The sequence below is a fragment of the Meleagris gallopavo genome, chromosome 1, assembly GCF_000146605.3.
Source record: "Meleagris gallopavo isolate NT-WF06-2002-E0010 breed Aviagen turkey brand Nicholas breeding stock chromosome 1, Turkey_5.1, whole genome shotgun sequence".
Taxonomy (NCBI): Eukaryota; Metazoa; Chordata; class Aves; order Galliformes; family Phasianidae; genus Meleagris; species Meleagris gallopavo.
In genome coordinates, this window is record NC_015011.2 from 61881464 (window position 1) to 61902341 (window position 20878).

The 20878-nt window shown below is 41.8% G+C and overlaps 2 protein-coding genes across 3 annotated transcripts in view; both read left to right on the top strand.

Moving 5' to 3' along the window:
- The window catches only part of LOC100542571 (zinc finger protein OZF-like), a 1148434-nt gene that overhangs the window by 758505 nt on the left and 369051 nt on the right, over window positions 1-20878 (top strand). The window lies entirely within an intron of this gene.
- Window positions 2497-14722, top strand: CCDC77 (coiled-coil domain containing 77). Its single transcript, XM_003202458.4, has 11 exons — window positions 2497-2585; window positions 3774-3990; window positions 4787-4929; window positions 5478-5574; window positions 8119-8185; window positions 8950-9044; window positions 9839-9987; window positions 10329-10566; window positions 11448-11573; window positions 11658-11810; window positions 13802-14722. The coding sequence occupies exons 1-11, from the start codon at window positions 2539-2541 to the stop codon at window positions 13946-13948; spliced, it is 1479 nt and encodes a 492-aa protein (XP_003202506.1). The 5' UTR covers window positions 2497-2538; the 3' UTR covers window positions 13949-14722.

The window sequence follows — 20878 nt, forward strand, 5'->3', positions numbered from 1 at the left end:
GAGGGGGGAAGGGGGCCACCTCCACTTCCGGCGCGGAGGAATGTGCGACGATACTGAGACCATTCACTTCCGGTGCTGAAGGGCCGTTTCGCCCATTGTCTGAGCCGGACGTCAGGAGGAAGGCTGGGAGCCCCGCCCCCTTGCAGGCCCGGCCCCTCGCGGCCGTTGGGCCCTCGTGGGGGGGGGGGAGGGGCGGACCCCTTCCCCTCAGGTGGCTTCGTGCTATGCCCAGTTTGGGACCCGTGTGTGTTAGTTTTTGTCCATAGCCATTACAACACGCTCTTAGAAAGGGAACTCTCTGTTTATTCTCGTTGTTTAATACTCAGTCACTGTACCATTTCAGCCCCAGAGAAAGTAATTTCCTCCTGCTCCCTCCATTCTCACCATGTCTGCATCAGACAAATTAACGCACTTCCATTAGCAGCATTTCCCTGCTAGATTGAGGAGGTGGTGCCCCCATTTTACTGACAGGAAAGAAATGGCTTGGAAGCAAATCGTCAATTTTGACAATTTATAAGAATAAACCGATCTTGTGAAACATCGAATGAGCCTACCAGTGGATATTGTGCTGTGGCAAGGTCTCACTATGTTTCTGCAAAGGGCTCTGGGCACGGATGATGGATATTTTTATGACTAAGAGCATGTGGAGTGCAGATGTTCGCCCACCAGCCGCTAGAAATTGTGTTTCTACATAACCCTGGCATTATAGTGTCTCTCTGAAGAGCAGTACCAGGTTATTTTTGCATGGAGACTGTTCCCAACAACTGAATCGCCAACATACTCCATTTACATGATAAGCAGTGACTCAGCCAGGAATACTATGTGGAAAAAAAAACTAAAAAGCTCCTAATCTGTGCCAAACTTTCATTGCAGGAACAACCCATTGTTTTCCTTCCAGGCTGTTCAAAGTTCATTTTCTTGTTTTGGTAAGAGGGTTTCAGCAGGTACTGATAGGAAGAGTCCGGGAAGATTTGGGAAAAGCTTGTTTTTTATATCTTCATCAGTGATCTGGAAGAAGAGATAGAGTCCACCCTCCACAAGTTTGCTAATGATATAAAGCTGAGAGGAGTGGCTGACAAGGCAGAATGCTTCAACAACACCTGGACAGGCTGGAAAGTTGGGTAGAGAGGAACCCGATGAGGTTCTACAAGTGAAGATGAAGAGTCATGCACCTGGGGAGTTAATAACTACATGCACAGTAGAGGTTAGGGGCTGAGCTGCTGATAGAGGAGCTCTGTGGAGGAGGACCTGGGTGTCTGGTGGACAACGGATTGACCATGAGGCAGCAGTGTGCCCTTGTGGCCCAGAAGGCCAATGGTATCAAGGGATGCATTAAAAAGGGCATGGCCAGCAGGTCGAGGGAGGTGATCCTCCCTTCTACTCTGCCCTGGTGGGGTCACATCTGAAGTATTATGTTCAATTCTGGGCTCCCCAGTCCAAAAAAGATATGGAACATCTAGCAAGAGTCCAAAAGAGGGACACAAAGATTATGAGTGGTCTGGTATATCCCTTGTACAAGAAAAGGCTGAGAGACCTGGGACCCTCCAGCCTGGAGAAGACAGAGAGTATCTGAAGTGTGGGAATCAAATGGATGGAGCCAAACTCTTTTCAGTGGTGTGCAGCGACAGAACAAGGTGCACAAACTGGAACACAGGAAATGCCATAATAATGCAAGGAAGAATTTCTTTACTGCAAGAGTGACAGAGCACTGGAACAGGCTGCTCAGAGAGGTTCTGGAGTCTCCTTCTCTGGAGGTTTTCAAGGCCCATTTGGATGCATTCCTGTAGGGAACTTCCCTGTCTGAGAAGAGACTTACACTTCTCAAACAGAATGTTCAACTGCTTTACATGAGGTGGGGAGCACAGTCTGTGCTAGCCTTCATCCAGAGAATTATCTACTGCCATCTCACTGTCTTCTGAGTTTATTAAGAAAACTGGTTCGAAAAAGAACTTTATAGCTTTGGAAGTAAGCCTAGGTTTATTTTCTAGCACACATGGTACCTATATTAGGAAGTGCTGCATTGCGTCAACAATAAGAAGTGCTGCTGGGTATGAGAAGATACATGGGGGAAGGAAGAAGACGAAAAGCACCTAGATGATGCAAAATAATACATTTGGATACTCAGGTGTTACTTGAAACAGTGAATTCTGTGACTAATTCCTGAGTCCTGTGTGTCATTCTGTTTATTATTTCCATAGGAGAATGTGTGCATGCTTTTGCTTGTTCATGAAGTAAATTCTGGCAGCAGACTGTCGTTTCACCGAAACCCAAACCATAGCCCCACAAACAAACACCACAACCCCAGCTGGAGCTGCGCGCTCCTCCCGCCCCTGCAGGCCCCAACGCTCCCCGCGCACGCGCAGTGCTCCCTTCCAAGACTACAACTCCCAGAGGCTCCAGCGCGGGACGCGTGCTGTCCGTGTCGCGAGTGCTGATTGGTAGAGACGACCCGATGCGCGTGGAAGGCTGCTCGTAATTGGCAGAGGCGGCGGGTCTGTCCGCTGTTTGAGTGTCGGAGGGTAAAAAGCTGCGGTCTCCATGAGCGCAACGGGCGGCTCGGCGGGACGCTCTTCGCGTTCCAGAAGGTAACGTGGGGGCTGTTGTTTCTGCAAGCGTGTTGTTGTTAAACGTGGGAAAGTTCCTCCAGGAAGTATCTTTTTGCTAATGATTACTAGTGTGCTAGAGCGGCGGGAATTAATGACTTTCATACGTATGAGGTTTTCGCGGATGTTGTGCATCAGAGTTCTGACCTAAGCAGCCCTGCTGAGCCGCACATAACAGGTCCCTGTATCACCTGTGAGCAGAGTTCTGGCTCTGGTTTGGGCTTCTGGAGTGAGTTCTTATTAAGGTGAATCGATCTCTTCTAAAGAGATCTTAACTTTAATTCTGCTACAGATCACGCTATTAAAAAAACCCAGAAAAAAAACCCATGTGGACTCCTCATCCTGTATCCAAAGTTAGGATGGCTCGGGCATCAACTAACCTGAAATTGTCATCTTTACTGAAAAAAATCAGTGAAATCAAAAACGCTTCACATAATGTTTTTGTCTCCATATACCAGATAGAGACTATCAAAGGTTGTCTATTTATCTTGTAGTGGTTGCTACCTGTAATTGCAAAACAAAAGACTTTGTCCTCCTTGATCTCTCTTCTTTTACTTAGCACCTTCTCTTTCTTTTAAATTCACCTAAATGAGCCACGAGACTTCCCTTCCTTGACAGTTTGTCCTTCTCCCTTTTCCATAAGTTTCCCCTGCTCCTGTGCCCTAAGTCTGCCAACTGTTCTTTAATGAATGAAGCTTTTGGTTCTCTTAAGTATTTTTTTTCTGATGATTCTTGGAGTGCAGACAAGCTAATGTGTTTAAATTTTAGTAAGTTAAAAGCAAAAATCTCCTATTTTGCTTAAAAAACAGTTTATAGTCTGAAGTCTGCATGCCATTAGAAAATGTATAGTTACTGTTGAGCACCTGGAGAAAGGACCCAGTGAGCCCTGGGAGCACAGGTGAAGGCAATTCACCTGTGTGACAAGAAGGGGTGGAGCCTGGCTGCGCCTCTCCTAGACCTCATTTAAGTGCTGACTGTTACTGGGGAAGGATCTCTGGTTAGAGTTTTCTCCCTTGTGGAGTTTTCCTTGCGAGCCTAAATCTTTAGAGGCAAGCACCTTTTCCTTCGTAACACCATTCCTTTCGTGCTAGTCCTTTTGCTACTACACTCTTGTATTGCCCTTCCACTGTATTGACCTTTCTGATTGTAACAGAAAATATTTATGTCTAGGCTGGCAACCCCCCACAGCTCATCCAAGTACTCTAGTTCTCAGCCTCAGAGTCAGGGGGACTCCACTCCTCTCCCTTCAATCAATGAACGCCTGGCCTTCCTCCGCCCTTCCCGGGAGCTGCTGGAATACTACCGCAAGAAGATTGCTGACTTTGATGAAGAACATGAGGATTTGGTAAAAAGGCTGGAGAGATACAAAGAAACATACGATGAGCAGGTTAGGAGAAGAGCTTTACTTGATTAAAAAAAATTTTTATAAAAATCCGAAACTTGCAAATCTTTTCATTTGAGGAGAAGGGGCTTCCTTTAACTTTGGTTTTCTCTCCTACCTTAATAGGATACATCTGTCTGTCATTTTGTTTTGCTTAACTCTCTGAGAATAGAATGATCACTTGTGAGGGGACTGCGGTGCCTCCTCAAGTACTGATGATGTCTGAAGTGGCCTGAAAGCCCTCAGACATGCCAACTAATTTAATATATAGGAAAAGAGAGGATGGATTCTAAAATAGTGCCATCTGTCCAATGAGAATAGTCTTCTGAGGAGATTGCTAGTTTTCTGCACTAGGCAGAAAATCATTAATGAAACTTTGTAACTGAACACTTTTTTCACTACTAAGTTGTATAAAGCTTTTAATGTTTATCCTTCAGTAACTTCTTTTAGGGAAGTTTATTACACAGGCTTTGCTAGAGTTTTTGCTGAAGTCCCTTCTCTTAGCTACACCACTCTGCCCATTAGTGCAAATGTGCAACCGTTGGAAATGGGAGACCCTAACATAAGCCTTTTTACTGGTGTTGTAGGGTGACAGTGACAATAGGGACCCTGAGCTCCCTATTGAAACCCACTTAATTTCTCAATACTACCTTCATCTGGTCAAATGTTGTAAGAGGAAAACGTAATTCACTCAAACTGACAGTTTAACACACACTTACAGACACAGGGTCTAGCCTATGTGGTGTGTTGTTTCCAACTGTTGCCCAGTGCTCACTGAAAGTACCCCGTTCTCTTTACCTAGCACAAACTGCAATGGGAAGTACGTCAGCGAGAAGAGGAGATTGCAGAGTTGCAAAAGGCTTTGAGTGACATGCAAATCTACCTGTTCCAGGAGAGAGAACACGTGCTCCGTCTTTACTCTGAGAATGACCGACTGAAAATCAGGTGCGCTGTCTGGATATTGGGCTGGGGCACTGGCAGTAGAAACTACATGCATCCCATGGATCCTTCTAGTTTTCATCCAGATCTGGAGTATTCAAAGCAGCAGCAAAGCCACACCTCCCACAGTGGGAGTTTTCTGTTAAAGCTTTAGGAACTGAAGTAAAAAATAAATAAAAAAAAATCTGGGTTAGTATGCTTTGGCATCTCTTTGGAGCATGACAGAAATCTGATACAACCCTCAATCTAGTTTACTTTTTAAAAAAAATGGGTACTTACAATCCACTGAAGTATCTGCAAGGTTTTTATAGAGTTCATAACTGTGGAATGCAAATTCTTTACTACCATGTGTTATCAGACTCATTTGAAAAGAAGAGCATTCCTCAGTGCTGACAAAATTGGTGGGGTTTTTTATTATGCAACATCAGAAATGTCTCAGGGAGCTTGTTAAAGTATTCTCAAGAACTTGACAGTTTGGAAAGCTTGGAGATTTTAATGAGTAAGGTGGAAAGATATTGTGTCACAATGTATTGATCCATTTCTTTACATTCCAGGGAATTGGAGGATAGGAAAAAAATTCAACATCTCCTGGCTTTAGTGGGAACAGATGTAGGAGAAGTTACATATTTTCACAAGGAGCCACCACATAAGGCAAGTTCAGTTTTTCTGTGGAGCTATTTTGCATTGTTACAAGAAGATGTGTACCCCAAAGGCTGACCACAGACCAAATCTATCCTCCAAGTCAAAAGTTGCTAAATAAGCCCAAAAGGGGAAGGAATTTGTAGGTCTATAGCAGCATCAGGCTTTAGTATAGCTACTGACAGATAAATAGGAACAAATGCACTGGAGCTAGGTCCTGCTAGCATCAGCCCCTTCTACCTTCAAATTATACCTCAAGACTAACCCCATAAATGTCAGCTAGGAGTCTGAATCCATCTGGCAAGTGGTTATTGAGAAGCTGGAGAGAAGAGCACAAAGACAGAAGGAAGTGCAGAAAGTCAGTAGGTGTGATACTCCAAGATATTTGATCTTCAGAACAGCACCAGTAGCATTTGGGACCTCCATAAAGGGTACAGAAGTGTTAAGGTTGCTGTTATGGTTTCCTGGGCAGGGGATTGTGGAAGAACCTCTCTCTTTAGGCAATGTTGTATTGCATGTTACAGATGTCAAAGTAATTATGTGGCAATGCATATGAAAAGCAGCGTAGCGGAACCTACTTCCATTTTCTTGCCATACATGGCATGATTCAGATATACAGAGGGTGATGGAATGTTAGGATTTCTCTTTGTGTAAGGTGAGGGGGAAAAGGCTGGATCCCTGCATCCTTTATGATTGTTCTGCATTGTTAAAGCAGTGGAAAAATCTTGCAGTGGCTTTAAAATTCCAAAATACAGATATCTCTAAAATTAGGCTTATTATATACACAGGTTGCTCTGAAAGTAATGCCTCCTGTTTATTTCCATGAAAACTGCAGGAGATACAGTTCAAAGAGTATTGTACAAAGAGTACAATAACATTGTTTGATAGAGCAGATTCTCAGCTACAGAACACTATTTTCAGCATAATCACCACCATTAGCTTTGCATTTTCACCAATGATGAACTAGAGCCTGCATGCTGAACTTGGAAAAATCTGCACCAGTGAAGATGACCCACTGTTTCACAGCTGCATCATTGCTAGGAAGGTGTTGCCCACACAGTCCATCCTTCATCTTCCTGGGAGACAAAAGTCAGAAGGTGCCATATTCCAACTATACAGTTGGTGCAGCAAGACAGTCCAGCCTTCAAACTGGTTTGGGGCCTGGCATTACTGTGTTTTAAGAGAAAGATTGTCTTCTCTGGCCTGACTCTGGAATTTCAAGCCTTCAGCTTAGTGTAGTCATGTAGGCATCAGAGTTGATGGTTTGTTATGGAAATTCAGAAAGATCATCCTGTCCTAAAAGACACTGCACATCGCTTTACCTGTTGAACTTTTTCTTTGATGGGGAATTCACGTTGCCGCTCTATGGATTGTCATTTTGACTCTAGCTCATAGTGATGACTGTATGTCTTCTCACCAGGAAACTGTCACCTTCAGCCTCGTATTGGTTCAATAGGTCCTGACAAACTGGTATATCGTGTTCTTTCTGTTCCCATGTGAGCATTCATGGGACCCTCCTGGCACAAACTTTGTGATATTCTGATCTTGCCAGCATTGTTTGCAGTGCTTTGAAGCCAATATTCAGTTCCAACACAGTTCTCTGGTTATAATTTGCCAGTTAGCATGGATGAGCTGATTGAAACGCTCTTCATTTCATGATGTGACAGCCACATGTGGCTGTCTAGGACATGACTTGTCTTTCATGGCGCTGTCAGCAGTATTGTAACACCTCCTACTGCCTCATTATGCTCCCATCGGCTGTTTGATCTCGCTTAACATTCAACAGTCATTGATGAATGTCACTGTGTGCCATTTTCTCCCCGTGGAGAAATTCAGTGACACACCTTTGCTTCAGATGTACTTCTCTGTCAGACACCATTTTGCCAGGCTGTCCCTCTGCTGCCATCTGTTGTACAGCAACAAAATGTAACAGAATGTTGGTGGGAAGATTCAACCTCGACTGCCGTATCGCCAACATCTGCTTCTGATGTTGTGAACCAGCATATTAAAATAGAGGGCATTACTGTGGGAGCAGCCCTCATAATAGCTGCGTTGAGATAAACATTGGGGTTATAACCTGTCCCCTTTTGGCCCCCTATTTTAAAGTGGCCTTCTGTTCAACAGATGGTTTATGTTAATAGCTGTATGGGCTCTTATCCCAGGCTTGTTTAATAGCTTGAGTGAATGTGCTGATTCTTTGTGTTTCTTTGGGCTGCTATGAGCGAAGAAAGGAACATAATTGTCATTTTTACCTTCTTTATTCTCATCTGCTTCCAAAATGTTCTTTTTCCTTCTGAAGATGCTGATTTCATCCTAGTGAAGCCAGCAAAGGCAGGATTACTTTCCAGTTGATTTGGAAAAACAGAGGATGAAATGGTAAAATTCTGCTGTTACAAAGGCAACTTCTTTTTACCATAGGCATTACACTTGTGTGTCTTCCTTTTCTTGTGGTAGAGGTGAGGTATTGCTGTTGTCTTAGATATCTGTTCTCTCTTTAAGATTTATTCTTAGTCATGACAAGTCAAGATGTTGAGCTATCTAATCTTGTTTCTATAGGTTACTGTTCTACAAAGGCCAGCTACATCCAGAGACTCACATGAAGGAAATGACAATTCTAGAACAGGTACCATACCAAGATAATCTAACAGCTGCTCAGCAATTGATACTTGTTTCTCTGTGGTTTGTCCAATGTACAAAAATAATTATTTACTGTGAATACTTTGTTGTGCTTCCATTAAGTTTCCTAAATGTATCCATATGTGCATCCTTATGCATATTCTACTCAAAGCTTCGCTTCAAAATCCTTTAAAATAAACTGAGCTGGCTCTTGTGCTTGTGATCTGCTCAGCTAAGGAAGAGGCTGGTATGACTGTGGAGTGGCTGTTCAGGAACTGTGCAGGTAGCAACTGAATAGCCCCCCATATCCATTACAGGATGTGGTGCTCTGCTAGCATTTAATGTTGGTGGTAGTTTGGATCCGTGTCTACTTGCAGATTTTCTGTTTGGAAAGGACTGCCATTTTCAAATTGACTGAAATGAGCTAACAGGCTCAATTTGTTCAAGATTTGACAAATGTGCAGCTGTTTTTTATGCTTATTCATCATTTATTTAAGAAAATATGATATGTTTGCTTTCTGTATATGTCAAGAAAATCAGTACATTGCCTAAATATTTAAGTTTGATAGTAGGGGACAAAGAAATACAATCACTACAAGCTCTGGAACGGTTTTCTATCCAGTTATCTCTCCTGTAAGTCCTTGAGACTTTAGCAGCTGCAAGCTTTTTCCTGTTCTTGTAAGCCATCTAGCACATACAGTATCTTGTGTTTGGAAAGGTACTGCAGGTACATTGGAGATGACTTTTCTACTTCTTGATTTCTGCAAATAGGCACCAAGAGGAGCACTTCAAAACAAGCAGGAAAAGGAGACATACATGAAAGTCCTGAGAGATATCAGAGGGACAACCAAACACTTCTACTTCAGGTAAAATTAAAACTATTTGCTAACTGAAGGACGTATTTTCTGCCTATTCAGGAAATCGATGGATAAATATGCTGTCTGCCTACGTAAGATACATGCACACCGATTTTTATTAGTCCCCTCCTCTTACTACTGATTCACACTTCCTATCAGTTTGCCTGTTCCTTTGTGATGAATAGCTTAGATTTAAGAACTTGGGTCTGACTTTGGGAGCTTTACATAAGCAGATGTTCCAGTGAAGCCTATTTGTACGTAGTGCCTTTAAATACAGAATTTGTAATTGAAGTTTTTTTCAAATAGTACATAAATTTTTTTTTAATTACTTGTTCCAGTTTGTCTCCCTGACCGCGTGCACTATTTGCATCTCTCTTCTTCACTCATTTTGTTTAATTTCTTTTTCTCCAAGATGTGTGGGCTGGTTGCCTTTCTAGAATTTGGGTTAATGATTACCATTTCATTGGAAGTTGATAGCATAGAGGCAGAAGTCTGTTTGCATATTCCAAAGGTTTGTCACATCCTGTGTGAAGTTTAAATCTTTCTGGTATCTTTTATCTATTGCTGCTGTTTATAATTTCCCCATCTTGCTTATTTGCATGATTTTTTTTTTCTTAAAATGTTTTAGTTTTTCAAAATAGTTAACATTAAAACAAAAACTAAAAATGAAAAATTAAAACTCTAAAGGTTATTATCAGGTAGAGTCTCTGACTTGAATTCTGGAATTTTAAAGACCCTTGCAAGGTCAGGAGCACCACCTGTTGTGAGATCTTCCTCAGTAATATCTTTGCCTGCCTATTTAGGTGGAGGCCCTGCAAGCTCAGATAGAAGAACAGACACGATTGTCCAAAGAGCAGCTTCAGGCATTACTAGAGGACAGGCGGATTCACATGGAAGAAGCCCAGGTCCAGCATCAGAGAGACCAGGACAAGATTAAAACTTTAACAGATAAGTGAGTGTGAGAGAATGGCCATGATGTAATGTAGTCATGAGATGAGAAGAGGGGGAACAACAAAACCATGTTGGCTTTCAATCTGTTGCTTGCTGCAGCAACCAGAAAAGCACATTGTGCAGCTATTGGCTTTGGCAGTATGTGGAAGTAGATGGAGTAGTCAACATACCAGAACTACTGTTTTGTATAGTATATCTTTCATGAGATGAGAAGAGCTAAGTGCTGGGAAAATGCTTGTCTTTTTGTTGTCTGCTTTCTTCTGACTTGCAATGAAGACTGGGGCAATTAGGGTAGGAAGTAGAGAGGAAATGAATTAAATCCTCTTGGATCTCTTTTTATAGACTCAACAAGACTCAAAATCTCTTATACGAGAGTACTCGTGACCTTCTCCAGCTGAAGTCTGATGTTCGAGCCAGTGAGAAAGCGTGGATGGTAGAGAAGGAAAATCTGTTGAGGAGGATTGACAAAGATTCAGATCAGCTTATTGGCAGGGAGGCAGGAGAGAAGAAGCAGAGAGATACCAAGAAGGTGCTTCAAGCAGATCGTGAAGCTGGGAAGCCCCACAGTAGAGAAGTAAAGGTAATTATTTGTTTTTTTTTGTCCCAGGGAGAGGCCCTCCAGTAGTCTTTCCAAAATTGCAAGACTGGTTCTTGCCAACTTAAGCAGTGAGTAGTTGTTTCAAAGCTGTACTGGCTTGCTCTAAGTTGCATTGTTGCTGACACTAATGTGTTTAAAAATACTGAATACTGCAACTCTCCTGCCTCAGTGTTGTTTTTGAATTTCAGGTAGAATATATGGTTAGGATTTATGGTAGTGTTTCACTATTGTTTTTTCTTACACCCAATGCAGTTCTCTACTTCTACAAATCACAAGATGTATAGGGCAACACTTCTTTACTTGTCTGTTGCACTTTTTAATAAATGCTTTCAGTTAATGGACTTAGAATGTGATGTCTGACTTTGTTCATGTTGGCAGAACTGAACAGTCCTTTCAATTGGCGTTCCTTAGTTCTTTTATAGTAATCTGGATTTTCCTTCCACTTCTAACACACTTCCAGTGCACAGTTGAGAGATCTGTGGGCAAAGTGACAGTAAGAATGTAGAAAATAAACAGACAGTAAGAAATTGTTTGCACCTGTGCTGAATGCAGATTCTTCTGAAATGTAGTACTGAGCAAGTAGATGTGAAAAGGAGAACTGCAGACAATGGTAGAATATTATGTTTAAGGGAAAGAAGAGAGAGTCATGCTTTGTCATGCAGAACTGATCACCTCATTAAAAGATGTTGGTAATGGAAGTGGCATTATAATATTGTGGAAGGAGACTTAACCTAGTTACTTCATTAGCTTTGGTTTCAGTTATAGTCTGTCAGGCTATCTATGTGTAGCACTTCTTTTTCTAGAGAAGGGGAAACACTGTGAGCATTGGCTTTGGAGTTGTTTCTGTTCCTTCTGTGCCTTAGACACTGCAAGAAGAACTAATGCAGGAGCAGCGGCTCTCAAACATGTACAGAGAACAGTGTATCACCCTGGAAAGTGAGCTGGCTAGGATTTGTGAAGAGAGAGATGTTGGCAGAGAACTCTTTAAGGTAATTAGCCTGTAATCATGTACTAGCAACGCGATGATCTTACAGTCTCTATTCTCTTACTCCATCCAGTTTGCATCTCTATAGGAACGCTCAGAAAAGATGGGGAAGCGCCTGAAGCTGGTGACTCAGCGATACGAGGCCTTGGAAAAACGTCGTAATATGGAAGTGGAAGGCTTTAAGAATGACATTAAACAGCTTCGGCAGAAACTGAAAGATGTAGAGAAGCAGCTTTTTAAGGTAATAACTCCTGCTAATCGTGATGGGCTTAACCAATCAAGGTGTAGCCTCAGTATTTAAATTAATATTTCCCTAGAGTTAAATTTATTTCCTAAATGCTTGTTCAAATATTAATATTTGATAAAGCTTGCTCTGTTTTGTATATTATTAAGCAAAAAAGATTTGTCGTCATTAATCAGTCGAGCATTTAGGTTTGTCCAGGAACAGTTCTGTTTATGTATTAGCTATGAAGGCTCCCATAGAATCATCGAATGACCTGGGTTGAAAAGGACCACAATGATCATCTAGTTTCAACTCTCCTGCTATGCACAGGGTCGCCAACCAGCAGACCAGGCTGCCCAGAGCCGCATCCAGCCTGGCCTTGAATGCCTCCAGGGATGGGGCATTCAACCTCCTTGGGCAACCTGTTCCAGTGCGTCACCACCCTCTGTGTGGAGAAACTTCCTCCTAATATCTAACCTAAACCTCCCATGTGTCAGTTTAAATCCCCCCCTTGTCCTATCACTATCCACCCTCATAAACAGTCGTTTCCCCTCCTATTTAAACGCTCCCTTCAAGCACTGGAAGGCCACAATGAAGTCTCCCTGGAGCCTTCTCTTCTCCTTCCACAATCCTGTAATGCCTTATTATGCCTTATTACACCTTTGGCTCACTCAGCGGACTCAAAATTGGAAGGCAGTAAAGTGGACTGATGCAGAAGAATATTCTTTGGAATATGCAGTTTTGTTGGTTTTTTTCTGGATGCTGTAGGGTTTGGTTTTGTTCCAAATAGAATACTGATGGAATATTGATGTAAGTATTGTGAATATTGTTTATTTTGTAAATATATCATTTGCAATAGTGCAGAAATCACAGCAGAAGCAATGACTGGAAGTTGAGGTTGTGTAACTTTGAAATAAGATGCATTTTCTACATGTGCAGACAAACATCTGTATAGCTTAGAAAGGAAGCCACAGACTTGCTGTTGTCTGGAGTTTGAGTTATGATATCTAAGATATGATTCAGAGAATTGAGGTTTGGATTTTTTTTTTACTGTGGGTTTACCTTTTTTTTTTTAAGAGCTAAACTTCGCACATGCATGAGTGTGGGAGACAGGAATTGCCTCTGATATCTTTACTACAGCTGTGTGTATTTTGTTACTGTGGGTTCATAATCTCTTCACACTTCCAACCACAAGAGGGCAGCGGAATAAAATACTTGTTAGAAATCTTCTCTGATCTTTAAATCCTTCTTATCATTTGAGGTCAAAGTGACTGTAGACGACTGAAGGACCTAACCTGTGTATTAAAATCTTTGACAAAGAACTACATGGTGGCAATGAGGCACCCTAACGTGTCAAGAGGAAAGAGAGCTTTACGATCAGTTTTCAAGTCTGTGCTGTTGCAATGTTGAATGTGACTGGGCTGGCATGCTATTCAATTCCAGGGTGACAGGAAATGTCAACCCTTTCTAGTTTGCCATCAGGAACTATGATTATCCAACAGCCTCAGTTCAGCACAATATCAGCTATATGCCTTGACCTGAGCTCAGGAGTTGTTCTTGAGCTGCCCTTGAGTTGTGTGCAGTTCAGAAGGCAGCAAGCTGGCCACAGCAGTTTGATCACTTCTGGTTGTAATAGCAGAAGATGACAAAATGTATTCATAAGAGGGGAAGAACATACTGCTATATAAACATCAATAGATTAGTGCCTCATCTTATTCGCTAAATAATGCTAGCAGTAAAAAGTAACCCAACAAGTTATAGTAAACTTGATAATATTCTGTTCAGATTTCTTCCTTAGCAGTAATGTAGCATCCTAATGAATGAAAGGCTTTGCTACTTTTTGGCTCTGAAATAACTTTCTGTTGGTGATATGCATTAGCCTACTGACATTAGCTGAAGCATCCTCTTTGCTGTCTACAAAAGGTCTCCTTTAGAGTTCTCTTTCTCATATACTCATAGTACACTCTCAATTGCACTCTGCAATTAATCTGTTTTTCTTTTCTTCTTAGGTGACTATGAATATTGGACCAGACCAGGATCTTGTAATTCTACAAGAGGTTCGTCAAGGAAACAGACTAACTCGTAAAATTCAAGAAGAATTAAAATACTTAAAAGCAAAAATCTATGGCTTAGAGAATGAACTACGAGTCTGCTGAAACTGAAGTTTTAGTTGGCATCAAAGTTTTAGGAATGGGACATTGCCTGTTTACTGGCATCCAGTAATAGAAGGCTTGAAGAAATCTGCAGTTAGGAATGTCATAACATCCATCAGTGATACACAAACGATTCCTAGCATGCCAAATTAGCTTGCTGTGTCTGTTGATAGGCACCTGATGAGTCTGCTACAGAAAGTATCAAAAGACTGATACATCAGGAATATTCTTATACCTTTTATTACTTTCATATTTGTGGTGTAGGGAGTGGTGTATACTGATCTTAAACTTCATTTGGAACATATTAGAAAGCAGGAATATAAATTAATGACCTATATGATTAAAGGATCTAGTTCAAGACTTGAATTGCTTGGCTCACCCTTTCCTATGTGAGAAAGAGCTTTTAAAGTGTGTTCAATGATGATTGTGTTGGTACCTAGGCAATTCAGGATATAACTGGAAATTTTCTTTGAAAAAGACCTTGCACAGAAATTTTGTACTAAGATGTATTACATCCAACTCTACTTTTTACAATATAACTACTTTTAAATAGCTTCCCTTTGATTATTTCTAACCTAGCTGGGACAAACCTGACTGATTTTAATATGGTGAAAAAAAAAAACATTTTATAGAACTTAGCTGCAAGAATGAGCTGTGTGTACTCTTGTTTTGAATAGCTGGGGGAAGTGAGATATCACACTTTCAAGAATCATCTTCCCATCTCCTTTTTTTCTAGCCTCTCTTGACTCCTGCAGGAAGCTCATTTAAAAAAAAAAAGCGCATACTATCTTCCTTAGTCACTGTATTATCTACCTTTGTGGCTTTAAACTACACCGTGGTTTTGTACCAACAAGTCATGATCACTTTTCACTCATGATGGTTTTGCTCCACAGCTGTAACTGAAATTGGGGTTGAAGAGCAACTGCCTAGTTGCTACATGATGAAATAGCTATATAATGATTATCTTCATAGCAGACATCAGGTCAATGCAGTTGTAGAAAACAGATGAAATAATGAGGGATGCTACAGTGTGCTTCAGCCGTTTGTAATCACAAGGTATTTGTGCTTTCACTGAAGTGTCAGCAAATCTTGTCTACCTGGTAGACTGCGAGTATGCCTGTGCTAGAAAAGCAATTCCAGGGTTTTCATTTCCTACTGTACCTTTTCTACCTTGTTAAATATGGCAGAAGCAGCATATCTTTCTAAAGGATACACCTAAAGCATACCAACTGTTTCTTCTCATTTAAAAATGAGAAATGATAGCCCACAGCTTCTTTTGGATTTGGTAGTGGCAATGGAGATCCCTATTCAATGTTTGGGAGGGGCAGATACACAATGGAAGCTCTTGTGCTGTCCAAATTTGGAGAAATATATATATATATATATTTAATATAGTACCAGCTAAAACAGTGCAGTGGGGAAATTGCTTTGAAAAGTCAAGGCCTGCTTCAGTTTTGTACCCTGTCTTGGAAATCTTGCTGTCCCTTATGGTTCTACACTGTGGCTTTCATTGGGCACATGTATTCTTCAAGTCATATTCATCACAGACAGACTTCATTGTGGGTAGATCTGTATCTGGGTGCTTAGCCACTACTAGAATAGGCTCTTTTAAAGTGTGTTATCACTGACTAGTTTAGCTGAAAAATGATGAACCAGTTCAGAAACCGTTTCATGGACAGCTTACATGCCAATGCTACATGGGTAGCTGGGGGAAGTTAATAAACATATGCTGTCCATAATTTAGTTTCACCCCTTAGCTGCTGAGTTCTATCTCAGATAAGTCTAGCTAATTAAAGGAAGCTTGTATGTGAGATAATATTCTACCAGTCTGAAGACAGAATACAAAAAATATATGTATATTACAGGTCCTGAAAGGCAACTTCTGAAAAAATGCTATATAATAAACTATTAGCCACTTAGCAAGATCCATCTGCTTAAATTCAATTGACAGGAAGCCAGCAAAAAGGCCTCTTGAACCAGTATAAAGAAGTTTTCTGCTTGTTTTCAGCTTTTCCAAACTATAAATTGCTGATTAAGTTAAATTTTCCTCACCTGGAAACCATGCAGTGTATCTGGATAAAGACTGTAGGCTCGAATGTTCACATTTTTAGCACTAGGAAGAGGTATTGGGGAAAGAAGGATGTAAATGTTTAAGTTCCTGTTTCCCTTACTAATATTTCTTATTACTTGAAACACTGAACCGAATAAGCTGGCAACATTCCTAATATTTGCTGGCGCTTCTGGATCAAAGTCCATATTGGACTTTATTCTTTGTTTGTCATTAGGTTATGAACCTTTCCTATTTGAGGTGGGTAGGGGAAGAAATTACAATAGTGCTGATCTGTAAATTTGTTTTATTTGGAGGTTTGTCCAAGGGCAGGAAGTGCAGAGTACTGTGTGCTTTTTCTGTGTGACATCACGTGATCATGTGAGATGTTGCTTTCATGTTGCCAAAACAAATGGGGACCTTCAGGCCAAGAACTGCTTTAAAAAGTCAAGTACTTTCTACCACCTGCAACTGCCTTTTAAGACATTTTTGGCATTTCCTAGAGGTTTCCTGAAAAAGGCTGTGAGACCCAGGTTAGTCCATTTTCCATAATCAGCTCCAAAGATGAGCTTTTTGGCCAGTTGATGTTAACGTGTGATCTGTAGCATTTCAGTACAACTAAGTGCCATGTTATGTAGGTGCAAACAATTTGTAACGTATGTCTAAAATGGCTGACTCTTGGAATATAGAGACAGTCCGAGGATTAAGGATTGGAACTGGACAAAGAAGCTCATTGGGAACTGGGGTGCAAAAGTGTTGTACACAGGGGAAATGTGAGCAGAGGTGAGAACAAGTTGTGTAGCATTACTTAGGAGCGCATGCATTTTAGAAAGGGTGTTGAAATATTGGGCAAGGCACAGAACTAAAGATGATTTAGCAGAGATGAAAAGGTTGTGTAAGAGCTCATACTGTATTTCATTAGGGCTGATTAATATACATGTACAGTGATGAAAAACTACCAGAGGCCTCTTTATCTTAGCAGAGAGGCTGAGCAAGAACAAGAAGCTTGACCCTGGAGATTCAATGTAAAAAGAAAAAAGAACACATTTGATCAGAAAGATGGTTCTTTTTCTTTCATTATGACAAACTACTTCTGGAGATAACGAATTCTCTGTCTCTGAAACAAACAAACAAAAAAAGATTGTGCCTCTGGAAAAGATGACTTGTTCTAATAAGTTACTAGGCTTGACGTGTTAGACGGTAATGAAATATAATGATGTGAAATCACAGGAAATGATTTAATGGTCCCTTGTGCCCTTAGAGATAGGATTTTTTATTTTTTATTTTTTTTGTGAGCAATATTGGTAGGAGTTTTCTCAGCACTTGTTTTACTGCTTTTATTATAGGAAAGTATATTGTGTCAACTCACCCTACACAGCAAGGTTACAAAAGGAGGAGGAAAGAACAACCCACGTAACCTCATATTTTTCCTATATCATAATTTAGTATAATTAATCAATGCTGTTAGAATGGACCTAAATAAGAATATATGCTCACATGCAACTCAAATTGCTTGCGTTTTTGTTCAGAAACATGTTTTGCCAGTATGGATGGATGTCTGGAACTGTAATGCCTCTGTACGTAGGCCAGGAAGTATTTCTTTGGTAAATAATGAGACACTTGTTTTTGAGACTAGTTGGGAGCAACATCCCATGCATTTCGTTAGATCAGTTCATGGAAAACTATGTTGGTCAGACTTGTAATTACAGCTCACAAATACATTTTGCTACACTGGAACATATTCATGCCTGCTTAGTCAAAATCTTACTAACGATGTCACTTCTGTCCCCATTCAAAGCAGCATAACAGCTCGTTTGCATATAAGGGACATTTTAAGATTTTTCTTTTTATTGTTTTTTGGTAACGCTTTGCTTTCATATTTCGAAGTTGTAATAAACGCTCACTTTGCTCCCTTAAAGAGCTGTTCTTAAACTTGCAAGTCTAGCTGTAGAAGCACACTGGTAGCACGGGTACTGAAACACACTCATGCTTTGTAGAAGGGACGAGAGCTGAAAGTGCAGCAATTCCTTCTGATAGCTGCATTCATAGGATTTAGTGTAAGGAATGAAAACTGTTTCAATCTTTAGGTAGCATCAAATCTTTAGAGTTTTCTTTGAGACATGCCGTAGGTGTAACTGGAATTTAACCTACTGGGGGGGAAATGCTTCTGGCATGAGAATAGTGGGGATGGAGTTCTGATGCTGCCCATGTAGTACCAAACAACTATTTGCAGAAAGGATGTCTCTGAGCAGGAGTTAGTGTGGCTGTGCTTCAAGTAAGCTCCAAACGCAGCTTTATTAATGAGGCCCTCAGTAGGGCTGAGCATTCACTTACACTGACTAAATTGCATGTTTTACGAATTACGATGCTGTTGGATCGTGGACAAATTACACGTGTAAATAGGGTTTACCTGCTTTGATTCAGAAAACCCAGAGAGGCTTCCTACGTACCAGCGTTTCAATGTCAAAGCAAGGAAATCTTAACCGCTCCGTTAGGAAGGGTTTAATTGCTGAAATGGGTTCAATTTGAATAAAAAGCACATTCAGGATGTGCTGAATTCTCCTATATTGATTCAGGGATCAAATTGACTCACTGTAAACATTTATCTCAGCAATGAGTCACTCCCAGACTGCTCAGTAAATCTCTCTTTCCCTTTAGTGCTAGCTTGGCTGGGGAAAGGTCTGATCAGCATCATCCCAGGGGAAGCTGTTTGGCTTTATGCTCAGTGGTGTCCATAATAAAATGACTGTGGCGTATCTTCAGAGCTCCTTTGAAACAGAAGGATGATGAGCACGATCACTTAAATTATAAAGCAAGTCCTGGTGTTTTTAAGAAAGGAAAGGAGGAAGGTCAGGCAAAATTATAGTCAGATTTGAAGAGAGGTGGATGTCCAAAACGATCATAGACTTAGATGTGTCTCTCGTTATGATAAATCCTGAAAAGATCTCATCTTGGACTAGGAATTTTATTTTTTTCTGGAAGTGCGAAGGTGCTGTGAATATTGAGTTCTGAGGCTCAGAAAGCAGTTGAGGCCCATTCCTGGGGCAGGATGGATATCAAGGATTTGTTCCTTGAGGCACTAGGCTGCATTCATGTCCAAGGTCACACCAAAATGTATCCTCCTCACAGCTGAGAAGGAAGGCCAGGTCATTTCTATGCCATTGTGTCTGCACAACTAGGGTTTGAGATGTATTAAAAGAGTTACGCTGTGAAAAGATAGAAGCATGGATGAGGTTTCCCACCCACAGCAGAGCTGTAGGAACAGTTGTGTGACTGCTACTGCTGTCAGTCGCACCTGGGCTGTCACTGCAACTTTACTGGTCAAAAAGGTGCTTTTGCCAAGAGTTTAACTGAGGAATCAGTGGATTCTGCTACTGTGTTGCAAAGCATCAGCATAGATTTTAGCAACATAGCCCATCAGCAACGTGTTTATAGAGTCTAGTACCAAAAAGCCAAGAGGGAAAATAATGGGCAACAGCATCCTCAGAACTGCCTTTTCTGTTAGAAGCATTTCGGCCATTTCAGGTACAAATGTTGAGATGAAGTCAGGAATTGTGCTTGAGAGCATGGCTATGGGCAGGAGGGAGGCCCTGCAGTTACCAAGGTTAGTGATGGTAAGGGATGCTTGGGTGTACTGGGTGTGGGGCTGGTAATTGGTATTAACACGAAAGTTACACGGGAAGAGAAAAGGGAAGGAGCAAGAGGCAGATAATTGAACCTTTGGGGAGACTGCAGAGAAAGGATGTTGGCACAGAGCTAAAAGTAACTTACAGAACAGAGAAACAGTTGTTAGATAACCAAAGGCACAAGCGAGTAGAACAAGCAGGGACACACAGAGATGCAGCCGGAGAGGAACAAGAGATGCATGTTCTTAAGTGTGGTATTCCTGTGGGGAAACACAGCCAAAATGGACAATAAACAAAACCCCGAGCAAAGCACAAAATATCCTGTTGGCTGAACTGGTGGATGCTCACTGAGAATGCCCAGTGTGAAGAGGGTGCTCTGGGTAGGCAGTCCTTTTGTTAGTGTAGAGTTTCCTTTCCACTCCCCTCCATGCAACCAGAGAATTGCATGCTTATTTATTTTAATATGCAAACAAGTTCCAACAGTGCAGTTGTTGGACAGAAGAAGTGTCCCTCTCTAGTTCCTGTAGTCTTGCTTCAAGCCGTGTCCCAGTGGCCAGGCAGTGTCTGGTGTCACCTGCCCTGTCTGGGGATGGACAGATGGAGGATAAGTTTCCTTTTTCTGAGCACAGAGTTGTTTGAGTTGGAAGGGACACTTAAAGGCCATGTGGTCCAACCCCCCTGCAGTGACCAGAGACACCCACAGGTAGGTCAGGTTGCTCAGAGCCCCGTCCAGCCTGACCTTGGGTGTCTCCAGGGATGGGGCATCCACCACCTCTCTGGGCAACCCGCTGCAGTGCCTCACCTCCCTGACTGTAAAAAGTTTCTTCCTTATATCCAATCTAAATCTTCCCTCTTTCAGTTTGAAACCATTTCCTCTCGTCCAGTCACAATAGACACTGCTAAAGAGTCAGTCCCTTCTTTTTTACAGCCCCCCCTTTAGATACTTTCAGGTTTCCTTGGAGCCTTCTCCATGCTGAACAAACCCAGCTCTCAGCCTGTCCTCATGGGAGAGGTGTTCCATCCCTGGGATCATTTTTATGGCCCTCCTCTGGACGCGCTCCAACAGGTCCCTGTCTGTCCCGTACCGAGGAGTCCACATCTGGACGCAGTGCTCCAGCGCTGTCTCAGCAGCGCAGAGCAAACGGGCAGGTCAGCACCTCCCAGAGATGTCAGCTATCATTCCCCAACTCCGTGCCGGAGGGTGCCGACCCTCCCGGGCGGAGGGGGCGACCGGAGGCCGGGCAGCGCTGCGGTGCCGCG